Source organism: Cygnus olor, chromosome Z (genome assembly GCF_009769625.2).
Source record: "Cygnus olor isolate bCygOlo1 chromosome Z, bCygOlo1.pri.v2, whole genome shotgun sequence".
NCBI lineage: Eukaryota > Metazoa > Chordata > Aves > Anseriformes > Anatidae > Cygnus > Cygnus olor.
In genome coordinates this window covers 45,213,462-45,228,974 of record NC_049198.1, presented here as the reverse complement: position 1 = coordinate 45,228,974, position 15,513 = coordinate 45,213,462, and the positions used below count along the sequence as shown (strand labels likewise).

Below are 15,513 nucleotides of genomic sequence, written 5' to 3'. Positions count from 1 at the left end.
TCAAGAAAGGTCACATAAAAACTGAGGAATGTTTTCAAGTCAACACGTGCTACTGTGTTGAAAGAGAATGCTTGTTGAATTGTGCAACACACTGAAGGCAAATTTTGAAATGTGCTATATTTAGCAAATACGTTGCTTTCTAAATACTGAGGAAAGAGATATATATAACAAACACAAATGCCCTTTTAAATTAACATTCACTATTCCAGCAAACAGAACAGTTGTGTTCTTGGAAAAAAAATCCTTCGTATTCAGCTGTGAACACCTGAAGTACTTCGGAAAATAATGACTTGACTACAGCAGTATATGGAGATGCAAGGAATGCAGGATGAAAGCCTCCCAGTCTTTTTGAACTCCCAGGTCAACACTTCATCCTGGACCGACAATTCACTTCCTGCGCTGATTTTTGATGGCCTACTTCTAGTAACAAACTTTACTTCCAGTACTACATTATCTCAGAATCTCCATTTGTGCACACACAGTAAGCTATGAGGTAAGACATGTCAAAATAATTCTTGATCAGCTGGCCACATGATACCTAAATGAGAGGAAGCTCAATTCCTCATGAAAAAGTGGTGTGCTGATGACACTGCTTGGAGTCCAACACAGCGCAAGAATTATAGAATTATTAAGGTTGGAAAAGACCTTCAAGATCATCTGGTCCAACCATCACCCTACTACCAAGGTCACCCACTAAAACATGTCCCTAAGCACCATATCCAACCTTTCTTCGAACACCCCCAGGGACAGTGACTCCACCACCTCCCTGGGCAACCCATTCCAATGCCTGACTACTCTTTCTGAGAAGAAATGTCTCCTAATTTCCAACATAAACCTATCCTGGTGCAACTTGAGACCATTCTCTCTAGTCCTATCACTGGTTATCTTTGAGGAGAGACCGACCCCCAGCTCCCCACAACTTCCTTTCAGGCAATTGTAGAGAGCAATAAGGTCTCCCCTGAGCCTCCTCTTCTCCAGACTAAACAAGGAAGCAGACTGGACGCCACACGCTTTCGGAACAGGCTGCCCAGCGAGGTGGTCGAGCCATCACCCCAAGCCTCCCCTCCTCCGTTAGCGGCCCCGCCGCCCCTGCAGCCCCGCCCGGGCGGTTGGGCCGGCCAGCCTCGGGACCCGGCGTCACGCGAGGCCCGCGGCAGCGCCCCGCCCAGGCGGCGCGGCGGAGGCGGCAGGGGGGGCGCCCTCCACTCCCCCCCCTCCATCCCCTGTCCTGTCCTGTCCTGTCCCGGCCCGGCCCGGCCCCTCCCGGAGGATGGTGCGAGCGAGATGAGCCCCGAGCCGCCGCTAGCCCCGGCCGGAGAGGACGGGGAGCCGGAGGAGGAGGCGGCGGCGGCGGTGAGGGAAGGCGGTGTCTGCGCCATGCTGCTGACGCGAGCCGGCCTGAAAGCGGGCGGCTGCGGCGCGGTGAGTGCGGGGCCGCGGCGGCCGAGGGGAGGCCGGCGGGGGGCGGTGGCAGCGGGCGGCCCCCTGCCCACCCGGGGGCTCGGCCCCGGCCGCTCTGCGGCTGGGGGCGCGGCGCGGCGGGATCGGGCGTCAGGCAGGGCCTCCCGCAGGTCCCTGCCCGTCCTGTGGCTCCTGCAACCAGCGGGCAGGTGGTGGTGCGGGTACGGAAAGTTGGCGTGTCGGAGAGCTGTGTTTTGGAGCTATAGGAGGTGCTGGTGTCAGGAGCTTGCTAGCCGGCTGAAACCGGAGTTCTCCTGCGGTTTTAACAACTTCGGGCTCTTCTTGAGCCGTCTCCCATTGCGTTGAGGTGCCTTCGCGCAAAAACGTCTTTCAGGCGGCTTGATCCTCACCGCACATGCGAGCCTTAACATGCCTTAAAAGCAGATTGCAGGTGACACCTCCAGAGCATTCTGCAACAAGTGGGGACAGGTGACTCTTTTTCAGGCAGGGTGCTCCAAGGCCAGCAGATCTAACCCCTTCTCTGCTGTTGACTGTGTGCCTGTAGCAGAGGATGGGAGTAGGGGAGCCCGGGGGGATGCAGACAGTAAGAAAACAGATGGACGTTATGTTGTTTTTGAAAGGGTACAAATACAAAACTAGGCAAAGACCTGTGATAGATCTGTTTCGATAAGTTGGAATCACTGAAATTTTATTTGCAGCCTGGCTTGCTTGTTATTAGTGTTTTGAGACTAAATCCATGTTCATTTGTTCCTGAGTAGTATATTTAATATTTGTTTACTCATAAAATATTGTCTGAAAGCATTGTTGATGCCACGAGTTTATAAACAATATTAAGTTCATGTTGGGGAGCCAGTGTCTGCTACATGTGTCACCTATCCTGCCCTCCTCTCCCCCACAAACAAGAATCTCTAGCAATGGAGAGAGGGTAGCTTTCTGTTTTGTGTTAATGTGAAGTGCATGCATTTCATAAAATCACAGAAACATAGAATGGCTCAGGTTGGAAGGGACCGTAAAGATCATCTAACTCCAAACCCTCTGCCATGGGCAGGGATGCCATCCACTAGACCAGGTTGCCCAAAGCCCCATCCAGCCTGGCCTTGAACACCTCCAGGGATGGGGTATCCACAGATTCTCTGGGCAACCTGTGTCAGTGCCTCATCATCCTCTGAGTGAAGAATTTCCTACTAATATCTAATCCAAATCTATCCTCTTTTAGTTTAAGACCATTCCCCCTTGTCCTGTTATTATCTACCTGAGTAGAGAGTCCTCCATCTTTTTTTTTATAAGACCCCTTTAAGTACTGAAAGGTTGCAATGAGGCATCCCCAGAAACTTCTCTTCTCCAGGCTGAACATGCCCAGCTCTCTCAGCCTTTCTTCATAGACCTCTCATCATATTTGTAGCCCTCCTCTGGACTCTTTCTAACAGTTCCACGTCTTTCTTTTGCTGGGGGCCCCAGACCTGTATGCAGTACTCCAAGAGGGGCCTCATAAGTGCAGAGCAGAGGGGAACAATCACCTCCCTTGACCTGCTGGTCACACCTCTTTTCATGCAGTAATATTTGTAGTATCTTTAGCTGTAATTTGTAATATCTTTAGCTGACCATTCATGTTATAGTATTAATGTGGTACCTTGGCTGGAGATTTTTTTTAATTCCTGAAGTCATCTGTTTTATATCAATATATTCTTTGTCTCTTACTCATCGAGGTTATCTGATGAAGATGTGGAAGTACTTTTAAAGTTTAATTAAACCCAGTGAGGATGTTAAACAAAATATTCCTATTAAATGGAATTCACTAGTCACGTAAATAAGTTGTTTTATGTAAGTTAATTCCAAAGTGACTGTTTCACATTTCTTGTAACAGATCACTTCTGTATTTGAGTTTTTGGTGTCACTTTTAGAAATAATTACATTTTCCAAATGACAGTTTGGTGTCATTCAAGAAGTGCAACTGGTGTCTTGCATGATATATTTGCTGTTCTGGTTTTCTGTTCAGGAGTCTAGATGTGTATATGATTCAATAACCCAGCCTAAAGCTGCAATTGGAGCAAAATGCTTGAAGAGGGCTATTAGATTCTTAGTTAAAAAACGTAGTCTTTCAGTACTGCTTTCGGTTTGGGTTTTATCAGCATGGATGATGTAGTGAAAGAAAACAAAGGATTATGTCAGTAAATAGAAGAAAAAAATGAATTTACTTAACTTTGAACAGAAGATAAAGGTATGGAAGGTAGAGATAGAAAAATGAAAAAAAAAAAAAAGGCTTTGTTTTCTTACTCCAAATCTGAACAGGAGTAAAACAAATGGGAAGTAAATCTATAGTTGACAAAGGTGCTACCCTGTATTCCATATTAAGGGATTGAATGCTTGTTAAAGCTAGAGGATTAAAATACCTTTGAGTACCAAAATATACTTTTTTTTTCTTTTCAGTTTGCAAATTTAGCTTCTTAATTCTTAACTTATAAAATGATCGTAGGTTTTGATTGCTTGACTTTCCCCTTGCCCCGTAGTACCTTTAAGGGAATTTGTGTTCCTGCAGTGCATCTCCTACCAGACAGGAAGATGTGGGGCTCTAGCTTTATCTTCTGTACTTCTGAATAGCAGTAACACAATTATACTTGTATCAGTGTAGAGTCTGCTTTGCAATTTCTGACAAATAGTCTGTTTCCTTTTGTTACTGTGCTTCCTGCACCTCCCAGTGATTCTCACGTGGCTGTCATATTGCTAGAATATGAATTCTGCTGACACATTAGTGAAAGGGCTTATTCAGACTTGTATATGAGGGTCCAAGTCATGGTTTTAGATGTAACTGCAGAGATATCTTTACCAGTTGGAGTGCAGCTCTGGCATTTGAAAGTGAAAGCTTGTCTTTCGGCTTGCTGATGAGAAGTAGTTACAGAAATGAAACTTTGAGTTGCTGCTTTGGTCTGTGAAGGATGTTTTTATTTTAATTTCCGTTCTGATTCTTTTGTCCTACCAATTTGATGCAACAGACGTGAAAAATATGAGCAAGTCCATTGGGCGGCACAAGGCCCAAGCTCTACCCCTCCAGGCAGAATAACAAGATTCTGTTTTTTTCTGTTATCTGTAGCCAACTTCTCACTGTTGAAAGCACTGGCTTTCTTCAGATGAAGAACTAAAATCTAAATACTGAGCAAATGACTTGTTTTGAATTGAGTTACTGGCTCTAAGTAATAAGAACAATAGTATGTTTAAGTAAATTCCATTGCAATTAAATCAGTTTCCGCTGGCTGCACTACCTTGATTTTAGTGGGATTCAGAAGTTGAAGTAAATGATGCTGAGAACATTTTGTTACTGGTTAAGCAATCTTGTTCTATCTGCATTGTGGACACTGATATTCTCCATCCCATACATTTCTGTATGAATAGTATAAGAATTAGTATTTCATTTTTATATAACCTGTTGTCAGTAAAATAATGTCCCACTAAGGAAGCATTTTGGCAAAATACAGTACAATGCTGTCTAAATAAAGTGATATTATGGAAGGAGTTTCAGGATGGGATGTCTCAAATATATGGGCTGGTATATACCCAAAGAGTTACAGGTTTTTAGCCTTAGTGATAGCATTTTTCTTTCTACTATTTCGTAAAAAGTGCAGTGTAATGAAACCGATGCAGCATGAAATGTTCTGAGACTTCACCAAAACAGCTCCCAGTCCACTAAGCTGGTTTCTTAAATTTCTTGCTTGTAGTAGACCTAATACTCAAATTGGCAGTTTGGACATGTAGTCCTTTATGGAACACTTCTTTTCCCACAGAAGAAACTGTTTAGAAATGAATAATTAAGGTTACACTGTGTTGCTTTCTCAAGCAAGGTTATTAATGCTAAATTTTCACGTCAAATTAAATGAAAGTAACAGGGATTCTGAACCATTATCAGGCATGACTAGCTGCTGTCTTAACAAAAACAAATCATTCTTGCTTATATTCCTGCTCAGAGGTCACTTTGCTGTTCTGAGTTTGCCATTATTAAGGCTTTAGGCTCTGGCAATTTGGAAAGTTTTGTGTCTGGAGAAAAGTTTGCTAGCCTGTAAGAATAAGTATGCTTACCAAAGTTCTTCATGCTGAGTTTTTCCATTTAATACAGAGGGAAGTTAGGCCTTTAATCTGAGTAGCCCTCCTGAAACTGTGAGGAATCATAAAATCATAGAATCATTAAGATTGGAAGAGACTTTCAAGATCATCTGGTCCAACCATCACCCTACTACCAAGGTCACCCACTAAACCATGTCTCTAAGTACCACATCCAACCTTTCCTTGAACACCCCCAGGGACAGTGACTCCACCACCTCCCTGGGCAACCCATTCCAATGCCTGACTACTCTTTCTGAGAAGAAATGTCTCCTAATTTCCAACCTAAACCTTCCCTGGCACAACTTGAGGCCACTCCCTTTAGTCCTATCGCTAGTTACCTGCGAGAAGACGCTGACCCTCAGCTCCCCATAACTTCCTTTCAGGTAGTTGTAGAGAGCAAAAAGGTCTCCCCTGAGCCTCCTCTTCTCCAGACTAAACAACCCCAGTTCCCTCAGCTGCTCCTCACAGGACTTGTGTTCCAGGCCCTTCACCAGCTTTGTAGCCCTTCTCTGGACACATTCCAGGGCCTCAATGTCTTTCTCGTAGTGAGGGGCCCAAAACTGAACACAGTACTCGAGGTGCAGCCTCACCAGAGCTGAGTACATAGGAACAATCACTTCCCTGGAGTCCTGCTGGCTACACCATTCCTGATACATTGGCCTTGGCCACATGGGCACATAGGCGGCTCATGTTTAGGCAAGCATCAATCAGCATTCCCAGGTCCTTTTCCTCTGCACAGCTTGCAAGCCACTCTGCCCCAAGCCGGTATTGTTGCATGGGGTTGTTGTGGCCAAAGCGCACAACCCAGCACTTAGCCATGTTGAACCCATTGGCCCATCAACCCATACTGTCCAGGTCCCACTGCAAGGCCTTAGGTATAGGCTCCTTCCACCAGTTACTCTGGTTTAGAGTTTCTATTACTCTAGAATAGAAACAGAATGATGGTAATTGTATAAATGAGACTTGGTATTTTATTATTGAGGATCCAGACTTAACCAACGGGTAGTGAGCTTGGGTAATTGTCTATTCAATAGCAAAGCATATGAATTAACCAACTGACAATATGTGCTTTTAAGAGAAATCTCTGTGTCTTACATTTTTCTTCACTTTAGGAAGAAAATTTCTCAACAATAGAAAAATCAGCTTGTGGTTTGGTATTTTGTAAAATCCTATCTATGTATTAATTCTATGAGAAATATTAAATTACGACAATGCATTGCTGTCTAAAGCCTAGCTTTTAAAATGTGGCAGGGCATATGACAGTCCTTCTCTTGGATGCTCTTTCTACTTTCAATGTCGTAAGGCTCAAACGCTGAACCAGAAATGGTGTTTTCATGCCTTACGCTCCTCAGAAGACTCCTGTTTCATTAGCTTGTCCAGACTAAACTTAAACAAAAATGTTTTCCCAGCAGGGAAAATAGTGTGGTAAGGGATTTTACACTCTGACAGTAAATTGTGTGAAGTTCCACACAATTTAAACCTGATGTCTTGGGTCCTGCTTTACATAATTTCTTGTATTTTTTAAGGTATCAATTGTCATTGAAGGCAGCGATGATTGTTTTCTCTTCACACCCTTCGTGTCACTCTCAGTTTAATAAATTCCAGCTGTACCTTTCATCAGATGTTTCAGCTGCAATTTGGCAAAACATACTGCAGCATTCTCTTCGCCTACTGTGGGCCTCTTCCACCTGTGCACTGTTCAACAATATGTATTGCATAAAGCTTCTGAACAAAACAACCAGTCATGGGATAAGGAGAATGATCTTCACATAGATATAATAAAAATGGTTAAAACACCAGAAGCAGAGCGTTAGTTAGTAAGAACAATCAGGCATGCACATCACATGCTTATGTAGTAGTATGATGATAATCTTTTTCCTAACAGCGTGTCTTTGAATACATTTTTTTAAACAATGGCTGAACACTAAATTGATGCCTTTCATGGAACTGTCCTATCCAGGATCACATTCCTAAGTAGTCATTCTGGATGTGGAATTACATTTTTTTTCATGTTTGTGGTGGATAAATTAATCTGCCATTTAATTTGTTTTCCTGACTACATCAATTTCTACTCTTCACAATTGACATCTAGCTTTTCTAACCTGAATTGCATTGTGTTATCAGTGAACTTTGTCACTTTTGCTTTCACCCTTTTTACAGCTCACTTATGAATATGTTGAACTACATAGGTCATGGGACAGTGCTGGGACTCTACTGGTAACTTCTTTTTATTGTGGAAACTGTTTTTCTTTTACCATTTAATTTTAAAATTTTTACCTTTTTAATATTCCAGCTAAGAGTTTGCATCACATTCTTTTTATTTTGAGAGCTTTTGGTGAGGGCCTTTCAGTGTTTACTTAAACTTTCAGAAGGCTTGTTAATATAAATGTCCTTATCCATACATACTGCTTCTGAGAACTCCTGAAAGTCAAGGCATGATTTCCCTTTACAAAATCTGAATGAGTTCTTCTATTTTGACAGAGTTGTGTTTCTGATGCTCTAAGGCTGTGGAATATGATTGTTTCTAGCTTTCGTCTGAGAGACTAAATCATGATCTTGCTGTCCAGAACAGATCTGCTTAAGGTATTTCTCTTAGTTTGCAATTGAAATACAAGTTTGGGCAAGGTATAAGCCAAATTAGTTGTGATTTGTATTCCACCTCACATGGCATATCTAAAATGCCAAAGGCTGTACTGGATTGAAAAGTGCCTTCTCTGGTATATTGTGCACTGTTGTACACTTTACATATCATAGACAGGTATGTATGCACATAATCACTTGGTGATTGCTTCAGTGACGGGGCAGCCAAGGTCTTCAGGGTGTTTTTTCTGAACTTAAGTGAATTTTTGCAAGTTCTAACGAAAGGGGCTTTTGTAGCGAACAGGTTAGAACTAAGATGGTTCCTAAATAATTCTGTCTGATCGCTAGACAATAAACACTAGGAAGATGAGGAGAGCAAGGTAAACATCTAATGTGCCTAGAGAGCTACCTAGGTAAAATGTACAGAGGAAAGAGCATCCATGTTTTAGTGGGACGGGGTGGTGACATAATATTTCCCACAGCCTTCTACTAGACAAGACGGCAAGGTACAGGCTGGATGTGGTGGCCTGCAGGATGGGTATGAAATTGTCTTAACAGGCTGCATTCAGACTGTGGTGGTCAATAGTTTTTACTCACGCTGGTAGCCTGTCACTGTTCCTTAGGGATCAGTATTGGGCCACATGCTGTTCAATGTCTTCATAAATCCTCTGGATGATGGGATCAAAAGCACCCTCACAAACCGTGTGGTGAGTTGCATACCTCATAAGGGAGAGTCATTTATGGGCTCTGGACAGGCTGGAAGGGTGGGCGAGCAAGAACTGTATGATGTTTAACAGAGACAAGTGCAAGGCCCTGCACCTGGGACACCACCACCAAAGTGCCCAGTACAGATTTATGAGATCTGTGTGGCTGGGGGAGCAGCCTTGCCGAAAGGGACCCGGGGTCCTGGCGGACAACCAGCTGAACAAGAGCCGGAGGTGGGACGCTGCAGCGATGAAGGCAAATTCAATCCTGTGCTGCATCTGCAGGGGATGCTACAAACGGAGATCATCCCAGTCTGCTCAGCACTTGTCAGGCCGCACTCGGAGCACTGTGTCCAGTTCTGGTCCCCATAATTCAAAAAGGCCAATTGGAGAGGGTTCAAAGGAGGGCCATGGAGACGATCAAAGGGCTGGAGAGCCTGCGCTGGAGAGACTGAAGGAGGTAGGTCTTTTCACCCTGGGGAAGAGAGTCATAGAATGGTTTGCATTGGAAAGGACCTTAAAGATCATCTAATTCCAAACCCCTGCCGTGATCAGGGACACCTTCCACTAGACCAGGTTGCTCAAAGTGATAGGTGTCCCTGCCAATGAAGAAGAGAAAGCTTGGGGGAACAATATCCCAGTACTTAAAAGGTGGCTACAAATAGGACGGAGGCTCTCTCATCACAAGGAGCCACATGGAGCAGACAAGGGGCAGTGGTACAAGCTGCACCAGGAGAGGGTTTGTCTTGATATAATAAATTCTACACACTGAGAACAATCAGTCACTAGAACAACCTCCCCAGGGCTGTGGTAGAATCCCCATCACTGGAGGTTTTTAAGATCTGAGATGACATAGTGCTAGATAATCTCATGTAAGCTCTCTTTTCCCACCAAAGGTGTGACTGGATGGTATTTTGAGGTCCCCTTTCAACCCAAGTTATTTTATGATTCTATATTTGTGCTAGAAAAAGCTAAAATGATTAAATAATGATGCAGTAAGCATACTAGGAAATGTTTGCATTTTATAATGGATCTTGAAACTGCTGAAGTTCCTGAGGAAATGGAATAAATAGCAGTGAAGGTAAATGTAGAAAGGGAGTGTGCTTTATAGTTTAGCATGAATGTCAAGGTTCGAATGATTCAAACAGGAAAGCATGTTTCTGAAAATGGCTTACTGATTTTGTTAGTTCACTTCTTTGGCATCTTGCAAACATGAGAATTGACATCTTAGAGTTCAGTGAGGGTGGTTTTGTTAAAAATTTACTTGTAGCAGTTAATTTTTGTAGGGAAGAATGCCTCTATAGATAAAAAAAAATAACAAAACTCTTCATACTAACGCACTTGAATGTTGGTTTAAATACTGTGGAACGACAGAGAATACTGCTTGCCAAGTCTCCTTCCTGGGTGTAGAACAACCTACTAACATAGTCTCCTGAGATACCTTACTGTCTGGTGGTGAAGAGTTTTTGGGAGAAGGGGGAGAGGAGAGTGGAGGAAAGTTCCTTTAATTGTCAGTTCAGAAGTTCAACCTGAATTTGGTTGTTTTCTTCCTGAGAGGTAAAAAGAAAATTCAGTCTGGAAAAGGACTTCAGGTCTATAGGCCAACTTCTTCCTCATGGCAGTTGCTGTGAAGCTAGAGCAGGTTGCCTAGGGCTCTTCCAGGTGTGTATTGAAACCATCTGATGACTGAGAATGCAGAAGTCAAGCCTGGCTCAGTGGGCAATGGGTTCTGATGCTTGACTGCCCCTGTGAGGGGAAAAAGTACGCTGTATTCATTGAACCTATTCTTTTTCTTAATCCAGCTAGCAGGGTATTGTGTCCATCATCGTTGTACAAATTTGAAAAGCTTGAAAAAGAGCTGTGGAAGACTTGAGCACTTGAGGAGTTAGAAGCGGTTTTATTCTGAAATAAATTACATACAAGAAGTGAAATAGTGAACAATGTTTGAGATTCCATGCTGAAGTGCTTTTGCAGCCATTCAAGCAATGTTAATTGTTTAATTACTGTTTAGAATTAATAGACAAATATTTACGTAAAAATAGTGTGAATAAATAAATGCTACAAACTCTACCTGTGCTTTTGAAGATCTGGAGCTGGCTATAAGAATTCATATGGTGGACTATTTTAGGGTGAGCTGTACTAGTTATCCTTCAAAATGACTAAGATAAAGTATTCTTGTTCGTGCTATATTGCATTTTTTCCCTACTTTCCATCTTTCCATGACCAGATCCTCACCGTCTGGATTTATGATCTTGATATCTTCTCATGGCTTTGTGTGTGTTCAACAGCTGTGGTCTGCTTTTTTTTTTTTTTTTTTTTTAAAAAAAAAAGGTATTGTTTCCTAATAGTTCTCCCTCTTGGCTTCAAATTAATGTTTGGGATTCTTCTGCCACTAGTAGACGAAGAAGAAATAAAATATTTTTCAAAATTTGTTATAAGGTAAAGAATTATAGAAAAAGCAAAGTGTAAAATCAGAAATAGTAGATGTTTTGTCAGAAATTCTGTCACTCCTGATTTTTATAATGACTTTGAATGTAACTTTAACAAACTCTTATAGTTAAAAGCATTTGAGATTATGTAATATTTTGCTCATTATTGATTATGCAAGTGCAATAGCTTGACCAGCAGCTGCATTTCAAAACAATGATAGTGTTCATACATAGTTCCTCAGCCCACACACTGGGCTGTCATATGAAAATTTGTGTGGGGAGAAAATAATCTCATAACAGATTTTAAAACTTGCTTGGGGGCACTTAATTTTTATCATTAGAGCTTTAATATTTGGCAGGGAGGGGGTGAGAGGAGTTGGTGGTGGTAGTGACAAAAACAATTTGTAGATAGACCACGCACTATTTCTGAAACTGTTTAAATCTTTTTATTTGTGAAGAATTCAGTATGTTATCTGTGCATCCCCTAGTTCAAGAATCCTAAAGGTCTTTGTACTTCAAGTTTATAACCACTTTTTGTGTGTGTATGTTTCAAGTTCTTTCTTTATGTAAATTGCATGCAGTTGCATCCTGTTACAAAATATTTGCTGGTATGGAAATCAACCACACCTATTACTTTAGCAGTAGCTTCATCTTGAAATGAAGAATGAAGTGTTTTTAGGGAGCTCTTTGTTTCTGAAACCAGTAAAGAGTTCGTGTTTTTTTTTTTTTTTTTCCTTCCAATGGTCCAGGCTTATCAATCAAACTCTTCTATTGTAAATAACTTGATGTGTGCTTTTAAACCAAAAGCTTTTTAATGAGAATTTTTAGGACCTACAGAAAAGATGGACTTCAGAATTGGTATCTGCATTGGTCCATTTGACACTGTCAGTGAATTTTCCTGTTTGCATGATCAATTGCAGTTAGCTGCAGTCATTTGCACTAGTGTTTTTGAATTAGTCTATACATTCAAGGTTTTGTAAAGAAAACTAAAAATCATAAATTACAGTCTGTGTGGCTCACAGATTGGTAACAGTATATCTGATTTGGAATGCTTGACTTCATTCTGGCAGGGCATGTTCCTTTCAGGATTTAAATTCTACTTTTCCAGGCTATGCCTTGAATCCAAAAGGCTATGGAAATTTTTTTAGTAGTTCAATGCAACTAACTGTAAGCTGAATGGTATCGCCAAAAATGATTTGCTGATTATTTTAATATCCAAGAAATACTCTTTTAGTATCAATAGAATAAAAATACATTTTCACAAAAGTTTTTAAAAGATTTCTGAGGGGGAAAAAAAGGCATGTTTTTTGTATATGTATGTAAAACATCTTTTGGTCAACCATGTAAATCTCAGACCAAAATTGTGTGTAATAAAAGCATACTCATTAGTAAAAAACAAACAAACAAACAAACAAAACCTTTATTGAAAGTATTGGAACAGTTGCATTGGAACAGTTTGCTGAATGCAAACCACAGCTTTTTGGTGCAATGTCATCTTTAGTGTTGTAGCAGTGAGAGTAAAATAAAGTCAAGGGAACAGCTGGGGAGTCCCTTGCCTACTCTAGAAGAAAAGTGCTTGTCTTTTGCAGAGGAAACTGCTGTTGGAAGGGTTCTTCAGACTTCAGTGTGATCTGTTTTAAACAAGCCCTAGTCTTACTGATACACATCTTGGCCAAAAAAAAAAACAAACACACACATATTAAGCATGTTCTTAAAATTATTAACCTATTAGGTTATATAGAAGTACTCGCAGACTTCTTGCATGAGATTTTTTTTCATCATAATCCACTAAATCATTGCAATTTAGAAATTGAAAACTGCATGGTAATCTACAGAGAAATGTTAATAATACTTGAAAGTTATAAGCTTCCTGAAGATAATCTTTCTAATAGGAAATAATACGATCATATCATAGATGAAAGACAATGGTTTTCTTCAAAACTTCAAGGTGTGAAACATGCTGTAGTGTAGAAATATACTTTGAATCTTACCAGGTAGAAAGAATACTATCTGTTTTACTTTGTGACTACAGAGCTTGATAAAATCTGATAGATTTAAAAATTATTAGAGATACAAACAATTAGCCTGTCCTGGCAGTAGAGATTTCATCAGTAACTTTAGTATTAGATGAGAGCGCTGTACTGCTCTGTTCTAAGAAATACCAGTCCCAAGGGAGTTTTGTGGCTTTGGACTGGCTAGAAGCACTGAAAAACAGTCTATTACAGGACAAGTGTTAGGGTAAAAGGAAAAAGTAATTTTAGAACCCAGAAACTTAGTGAAACAGTTATTATGACAAGGGACATAGAAATGAAAGACAGGAACAATTCTCGATAATTCTGCTTTAGCCAAGGGTTCTGTCCAGTTTGTCCAAAGAAAAAGCTTCTGGATCTCTTGCGTGGGGATCCAGTCCTGGGGTCTTCACAGTTTGCTGTTTAAACTGCCATGGCAGGTGCTGATGGTTCAGCCCGGGCTACGTATTAACCAGCTCCTGGATGTCTAGTCTGCGGGCACTCCAAAGCATGAAATTAATTGATCATTTGTCATCAGAAAGTAGTTTTATAGACTACAAGAGTTATCTGTTCTTTCTCTGATACTATGACAGTTTAGAGTGCAAAAACAGGTGCTCTTCTGGTTATGCATGTTGTCATAGTTTAGGTCTAACAGTGATGCAATCTTCGTAAAACTTCTTTGTTTGTTTGCTGCTTGTGTAGATATAGGGGGAGTTAGTTTGTTGCACTGTTGTGGAAGGGTTGGGAATATTGATGTGGAGGAAGGAGTCCTAAAGGCACACTGGAAGTGGGAGTGGCTCAAGACAATGTCAGAATGGGAAAATAATTTTCTTTTGTCAGCAACAGTTTGACAGAGCAAACTTTCTGAACTTCCTTGGACATCTTTAGTCATTTCATAATAATTTCTCTCCACCCTTCTTCAGCTTACTGTTGTTCCCAAGGGTTTGGTAGTAGGTCATCCTGAAAGCTGGTTATACTCAAAATATGTTTGCAAGATATCTTTGCACATGTAATGAACCAGATGTATACAAACTCTGTATTTTTTTCTTTTTTTTTTAGCAACAAGGTATTGGTCGGCCAAGTGTGTACCATGCTGTGGTAGTCATATTTCTAGAATTCTTTGCCTGGGGCCTCTTGACAACTCCAATGTTAACAGTAAGTATCACAAAATTTAATTTGTTAATTCCTAGGGGTCATGGTTTTAATTTGTTTTACACTTCCAGCTTACCTTGTTAACTGAATTTCAGGAGTCTGAACATTCTTCACCATAGAACAATGTTATACTACAGTTGAGATGTAGCAAGATTAAAAGACAGTCAAAATATATTAGTAAAATACAGTACTACACTCTGTGTAAATCGTAGTAACTCTAGTTACTACTAAGTAGCTTTTGTTTGCCTTTTGGAGTAACTCAGTGTACTGACGAAGGCTCTCTGTGGAGATTTTGGCTTTTTTAATGACTTCATAGTTCAATTGATCTGCCGGTAATAACAATTGAATAAACTATACATCTCATAGTTATCTTTGTATTCTATTGTGGTTGGTTGTTGTACCAGTATGTAACTTGGAGTAAAACGTAAAGGCTTTTATGTAATAAGTAGATTTAAAAAATATTTAATCTGTTCTGGAATGCAGCTGAATAGATACATTTTCTAGATTGAATGGATAATTTGAGTGTTTTACTAAAGCAGTCATAGGATATGAAGCCTTTTATCTGAAGATGTGGATCTTATTTATTCATTGAAATCAGGCCTGCCTAAGAGAAATCATCAAAAGTCTCTTAGTCCATTTTTTTTAAATCAGATAATACCAGAGAACAATTTGAATACATGACCATGAGGGTTTTGTTGGATTTGAAGACCTTGTTATGAACTGTTTTCTACTTCCCCAATCTCCAAACGATGTCGATTATATCACTTTTAAAAGGTGTTTCTGTAACCTTCCTAAAATAATGCACTGATTTTTAAAATATAGTTTATTGATAAAAATGTCCATATAAACAGATTTTCGTAAAGCAGGTGTCTCACTAAATTGCTGTCCTGTCTTGCCAGCATGAAAATATGGAGGAAATTTACTTGGTGGTCCTTCTTTTCTTTTTTTCCTCTGCTTTTAACCAAAAGTGCTTAACTTCAAGTTGCTTTACCGTGGCACTTCTCGTTTAAAGGGATAATGTGCAAACAGTAACTTTTCCTCTGTGTTCAGAACCACAGTTCTATATTCTTGCTGATCTTTTTATTTTTTAATCAGCATACCACTCACTGATAGGCTGCTGTTTGA

General features: G+C 40.6%; 1 protein-coding gene across 2 annotated transcripts in view; it reads left to right on the top strand.

Moving 5' to 3' along the window:
- Nucleotides 1–1,152: 1,152 nt before the first annotated feature.
- LOC121061959 (hippocampus abundant transcript-like protein 1) overlaps nucleotides 1,153–15,513 on the top strand; it is a 32,397-nt gene continuing 18,036 nt past the window's right edge. The window contains exons 1-2 of one of the 2 annotated variants that reach the window (XM_040541453.1): nucleotides 1,153–1,422; nucleotides 14,296–14,391. In XM_040541453.1, the coding sequence (XP_040397387.1) occupies nucleotides 1,285–1,422; nucleotides 14,296–14,391 (234 nt within the window). In that variant the 5' untranslated portion in view covers nucleotides 1,153–1,284. Of the gene's footprint in view, nucleotides 1,423–7,995; nucleotides 8,098–14,295; nucleotides 14,392–15,513 lie in introns of those variants that run through there. The other variant, XM_040541454.1, reaches the window with a different exon arrangement.